We start from the raw sequence: 6,555 nt of genomic DNA, 5'->3' as shown, positions 1-6,555 counted from the left end.
TAATAACTAATTATTACTATTTCAAAAGATTGGGTTGGGTTCAAAATAATTTCCTAAATAAATTAAGAAGGGGGAGGGGACTTTTAAGATGTCCAATGCATTGTGGGCTTATAGATCTGCTATTTTCACTAGTTTGGGTCCCAGGGTGACATAAACCAATTCTCTTTTGGGTCTCAAGCTAAAAGGTTTGGTAAATCCTGCCCTAGTCCCATGTGCGAGCACTGACGTGACATTTCTACTGTTGCGCTTTAGCACACAGCCCGTTTGGGTAGAGGATGAATTCATGCAATATCAACCAGTGGTGGTCCTGAGTCCTGCACTCCTGTTGACTACTACAGGATATCAGTGGTGGAAAAAGTACTCAATTGTTTTACTTAAGTAAAAGTACCAATACTGCAATTTAGAACTACTTAGTTACAAGTAAAAGTATGGAATTGAAAATGTACTTGAGTAAAAGTACAAAAGTATCGGCATCAAAATGTACTTAAAGTACTAAAAGTTAAAGCACTCATTGTGCAGATTCAGAATGTGCCATTTCACATGTTCAAAATGTGTACAAAATCTACTGAGAATAGCAGATCTACAAGCTCACAATGCGTCACGTTGCAACGCATTGTGAGCTTTTAGATCGGCTATTTTCAAATGGCCGAAATGTATAGGATTGGTTTTCTAATCAAAATTTAAATCTCCAAAGTAACTAGTAACTAAGGTTTTCACATAATTGTAGTGGAGTAAAAGTAAAAATGTTGGCTCTGAGATGTAGTGGAGTAGAAGTAAAAGTACTGAAAATTGGAAATACTCAAGTAAAGTACAAATACCTCAAAATTACAATAGATCATACAAAGAAAAATAGTACAATAGTATCAAAAGTAGCAGAATTTGCAGAATTCGAAACGCGTTTGAGCTTGTAGATCTACTACTTTTGCCATTTTTGAATTTGAATCCTGAAACATAACATAATGGACATAATGAGGTTTCCATGATATAAATGTCTCAATAGCAGAGCATGGATACCATTAACTACAGTTAAGTTAGTTATATTGTATTACAGATTGGTCAAAATAACATTTCATTCATACAAAGATACGTTATGGATAATCATAATGCCTGTTCTAGTTAGTGATGGTGTGAAATGGATCCCCATTGTCTACACATCCTCACTGTAGCTATATTAATGGTCAAACTTAATTTTAACGAATAACACCCATGTCTAATGAATTCGCTATCACTAAATGAAGCATTGAGGTAATGTTGAGAATAGGTAAAGTTGTCCCTCCCCATGTCACAATGTGCCCACTCTGTTAACCACTTTATATATGGCTACTTTTCTCCTATTTATGTTCATTGAAAAATATTTATGTTCATTCATTCATTATCTTTAGTGAATCGTTATTGTCACTGCTTATTGTAGTGGCAATAAAGTGAAAAATATTAAGACTCTTGTAGCTGAACCTACATAACCTAACTGTGATTAATTTATGTGACTGACTGGTCCATGGGCAGAGGCCATATGGCTAATGATGTATCGATTATTGACTACCATGGCCACGCAATAATTATGTAAATAAAATAAACATTGGAGACATATTAAGAGTAAATATAAATTTATTATCATCCTATAAAATCAACAGACACTCATAAATACAGAACTATGCACAAGCCACATATAATAAATTATTTAAAATAGTTTACATTACTATGTACAAATCTTTAGTGCATTGACTCCAATACCTCGGAGCAGAGGTGCGATACTGTAAGTGAGCCACAGATGGCAGCAGAGGGTATCTTTGTCTGAGTCCAGCTCTTCCTATTATACCCTGAATCTCCACTCTAATCTAGTTCACAAATAAACTGACCACCAAAGTCCACAACATGCTCATATCTAATCATCTTCTTGACTTTTGACTCAAGTCCATTGTTGTGTGACTCTGTCACTTCACAACATGTGCAGATTCACAGCTTCTTAATCTTTTGTCATTACTACTCCATTCAGCATCTATGGTGCCTCCATTTCCTGGTGGCCACAGTGATGTTGGCGTCCTTCTTGTGCCAAGGGAACAGGCGGGTGAGAACCACGCTGCCGTCATGCTGCACGCTGCCGGTGAGCAGGTAGAGCTGTGTCCGTCCGGGGCGCACCAGGGTGTCGGCACAGCGCAGGTTGATGAGCAGCCACTGCTGCAGGAGATGCCGAGTGTCGTAGGGGAGCAGGGGACCCTGGCGGATGAACTCCACACGGCCGTCGATCTCAAACTCCGGGTCTCCCATTGGCTGGCGACGGCGATACAGCTTGGCGCTCACCGCTGCAGAGAGAAAAGAGGAGTGAGTGACTTGATCGAGGATGTTATTTCATACATCAAATATATTCATAAATACATGCGCAAAAAAATAGCATTGTTATAAATCATAGATTGCAGTGGGGCTTACCGAAGTCATGCTGACACAAGGCATCCAGAACAGTTTTCTTTGCAGGGGAATTAACCACCTCTGGGCAATTTTGACATGCAGGTTTTGGTAAATCTGTAAAAGAGAGAAAGCATAAGATAACTTTAGTGGAGGTGATAATTATGAGCAGAATATGGTGTTCATCTTAAATATCGTCTTGAAAATCTTAAATTAAATGTACATGTCACAAACATACCTTTGGGAAAATGGCTGAGTTTTGGATGGGGGGATAGACACGTATCTTCCTGGGCAGGGAAGCGGTCACAGTTGAGGACCTCAGGCCAGGCGTGACCCTGGCAGGCCAGCACAGGGGCACAGCTGTCCCTCACTGCCACACACAAATTGCGGCATGGCTGGATAAACCTGGAATGAGATAATTGTGCAACCGTCAGACATCGAGTAACGGATAATTAAAGTGCACAAACTTAAATGAAATGGCAGGCTTGGATTTCAGCTCCCCACCAGTTTGGAGGGAAGCTGGAATCCACAGTGATGAGATAAGAAATAAAAGGAACAGAGCAAACAAATGCAAGGGTAGAACTAGAAATGTCCTTACGTGTCAAGGCAGACCGGAGCGATGAGGGAGCATATGAATTCCTGAGCCTGGGGGTGACAGCCGCTCTGCAGAAGGGGCCTCCAGTCCTCTGAGCGGGGGACCACCTCGAGCTCCACATTGCTGTGGCCCAGCAAGTTGGGCAGCCGCATCTCAGAGTAGCCCACGTCCTTACAGATCTTCATCTGGTCCGGGATGGGGACGCAGCGGGTCGACTGGCCCATGTCAAAGGCCATCGACGGGCATGCCAGTGCCAAGAGAGCCACCACGGTGAAGGAGAACACAGTCATTCTAATGGTCAAAGTCCTGGTAGTGCTGGAGGTAGTTCTGCTGAGGCTGTTGCTTGCAGGGGAATGAATGAATACTCTCACTCTGGCTGTCTTGGCCCTTTATATAGGGCAAGGCCAGCCAGCCCCATCAGAGGCCAGCCAGCCCCATCAGTCAGTTAGTCTGTTATCAAGTACCTATCAAAGACGCTGAGACGGCTTTGTTTTGTGATGACTGCAGACAGGGGGGGGGGGGGGGGCATGGTGTATATTATGCAGGGTGGGTGGAGGGACAATGGGCAAGCCACCAGCTTTCACTAGATTACAGTGCAGCCCAACCATGAGAATTTACATTTTCATGCATTTATGTCAGGCTCCAGAGTGACTGCAGTGATACTTTGTTATATGGTTTACACAAATCTTTAAAAAGAAAGGTGAGTTCATTCTTTGCCAAAGAATATTTGCACCATAATTGTATTCAATCAATTCAATTCAAAGGAGCTTTATTGGCATGAGAAAACATACGTTTACATTGCCAGAGCGATGTCAAAGTGTCAAAATATAATTAAAAAATGGGGGAAGTATATATATGCAGTTGGTGGGGGTACAGCATTTTGTAAATGAGAGCACAAATGGAAAGAATTCCTATCCAAACTCAAAAATGTCAAGCCATAGTTTGACTTGTTCTGACTCTTTAGGTGTGAATAAAATCTCAGAATGACTTAGAGAGGCAAAAGTAAAAACAACTCCTGCAGTGAGATTAGGAGAATAGAAAATCAATGATATGGTATGTCTTTTCTAGATCAACATAGGCTTTGGAGAAAAGGTGTGTTTAGACAGCCAGTCTCCTCCATATCGCTCAGCTCTTTCATGTCCCTACTTACAAATTGGAGGGGGGTTCTTCAAAAGAGAACTCATCAGAGCCCCTCGCTCTCATTAGCAGAGCAGTGTGTCTCCTGGCTTTGATATGCCAATAACACACTCAGATCCACATGCTAAATGTTACAGGCTCAGCTTGTTCAAAATAAACATTATTGTAAACTTGGATTGGCAGATATGCAGCACTGAAGCCGGCAGCTCCTTCCTTTGTGTCCCAAAAGTATCTGTATTAAGGGCAGCTCACACTGAGCATTATAACTATAACCGTTTCTATTTGTACTTTTTGTAGTCTTTGTTTCTTGTATGTTTTTTATATTTTGTATAAAATGTGTTCGAATCCGTTGAATAAACAAATAAAGTAATGTAAATAACGTTAAGTATTATATTTCTTTAATAGTTGGTGTGAACTTTGCCATCCACTTATTTAACGATTTTTAAAAGTATATAAGTATAACATTTATAGTTAGTGCTCAGTGTGAACGGTCCTTTATGCTGGCACACCAAATAGAAAGGTAGGCATCGTCAGCCATATTTAGTTATTCAGTAGGTTGAAATCAACTGCTGGTAATGCATCAACTGCACGTCACTATGTTTCTCCTATGTACAACAAATACAAAGTGGCAATAGCAATTCGGATTCAGATTTATTTAAAAAAAAAATCCACTCATTAATTTCCTTAGTGTCACTATAACTATATTTAATTTAACAGACTAATCATATTAAAACGTGTAAATCCAGGCATTGGTAAAGTGTGTAAGAAGCAGTCAGACACTCTTACAAGGGGAGGTTGTAGTGTCTCCAGGCAGAGATGTGTATCTTGGGGCTTGTGCCTGAGGGCTCTCTCACAAATTGAATCAGGTCTCTATTCCAGCCGCCAGCCTAGCTGTTGGTTTGGCTGGAGCCCAGTCTGACTGGCCCCTCTCATCATATCCTCCCTTCTAACTCCCAGCCCGTGTCTCCAATACTATCACTCAGCCAGCCAACCAACAAGGACCCTCCAATGTTTTACAGCCTAGTTATGATGAGTAGAGGCTGGCTCTGGCCAGGACAGACGAGGGACAGCCAGATAGGCTAGGGGTCTAACTGAGCAATTAGTGTCACAGACCAATTTGGGAGAACAATGGGGCCCCACACATATAACAAGCTCCCCCTGCCGGCAACCCAGTGGGGGGCTTTTGCTGGGCTTAATGCCGCCTTGTAGACGTTGTGTTTGTCTTGGTAATGTATGGTCTGCCCGAACCCTACCTATAAAACTTGATGCATTGAGCTTAGTGTGTGCGTGTCTGGGGGATCGAAGTGGTTTTCAATTGTATTGATGCAATGCCAATAATGGTGTTGTTACAAAATCCCACAGGACGGCCAGACTTTTTTCACAGCAAACCAGAGGTTTGCACCGCTTGGGAACCACTCATCTCTAAAAAGGACCTGCAATGATGACCTATGAACTTGATGAAAAATGTGTACTACATTAGTGATTATGATGGCAAACTGTGCAGTGTACAATTCTACACTGTACATGGGATGACAACTGTGTGCTAAAAAAAAGCTCTTAATGCTGTAAATGCATTGGGCTTATCTTCAAAAACACAAAGAACATGCAATTGAGCTAAATGCCATGTAATGAGGACAATTCAATTCATACTGAGACATAGACCGTCTCCACCAACAGAAATTGGGACAAGTGTAACGCTGGTTCTCAGCAGTGTGGGATTTAGGACAGGGACCCTCAGGGTTTCCTTGAAGTGGTTCCAAATGGAGCCTTACAGGGTATTTAACTGGTTTCAAATGGAGCCTTACAGGGTATTTAACTCGATAACATCTGTACACTCAGAGTTATCGGGGCCTGTGAAATTAAAATGATGAGAACCACTGGTATAAACACATACAGAGTGAGTGTGTGTTGGGGGGGGGGGGGGGGGGGGGTCGATGGCCTACCTGGCAGCATAACATACAGATAAAAGCTGTCTCCTCCGTGCCCATTAGACGGTCATTGACTTCTACAGATTGGACCCCCCCCCTGCAGGGCTCCAGCAGGGCTGACTGTCCCACTCAATTGTCACATGGGCCGTGTTAGGCAGACGGTGCCTCCACACAGAGGAGTGTAGACACTGGCTGGGCATCAGTCACTCATGATTTGATGAGTGACTGAGAACGTTTGAGAACGACCGCACCATGATATATCTATAGCCAACGTATAACATGGATAAAGTGGTTAAAATTAGTGAGATGCTGTATTAACACATCTATCTATGGGGACACACGCAAGGACCCGTGGTGCTCCCCGGATCCCACTTTGAGAACCACTGATGTAATGAATCAACTCCCTGGCTATGAATCAGACAGATTGTGTGGCAGTTTGATTACTTGCTATAGTTCCAGGAATTTTTATATTTTTAGCCAAATAATTTCAACATC

General features: G+C 42.2%; 1 protein-coding gene across 1 annotated transcript; it reads right to left on the bottom strand.

Annotated features, from left to right (window-relative positions):
- Positions 1-1,892: 1,892 nt before the first annotated feature.
- szl (sizzled) lies at positions 1,893-3,285 on the bottom strand (the record flags this gene model as incomplete). The annotated part of the gene is made up of 4 exons (XM_079500859.1): positions 1,893-2,300; positions 2,425-2,517; positions 2,639-2,805; positions 2,999-3,285. The coding sequence occupies 4 exons, from the start codon at positions 3,283-3,285 to the stop codon at positions 1,990-1,992; spliced, it is 858 nt and encodes a 285-aa protein (XP_079356985.1). The 3' UTR covers positions 1,893-1,989.
- Between the last annotated feature and the right edge of the window lie 3,270 nt (positions 3,286-6,555).

The sequence above is a fragment of the Electrona antarctica genome (assembly GCF_951216825.1).
Source record: "Electrona antarctica genome assembly, chromosome: 5".
Classification (NCBI taxonomy): Eukaryota; Metazoa; Chordata; class Actinopteri; order Myctophiformes; family Myctophidae; genus Electrona; species Electrona antarctica.
The sequence above is the reverse complement of the archived record's forward strand: the minus strand, read 5'-3'. Positions and strand labels throughout refer to the sequence as shown.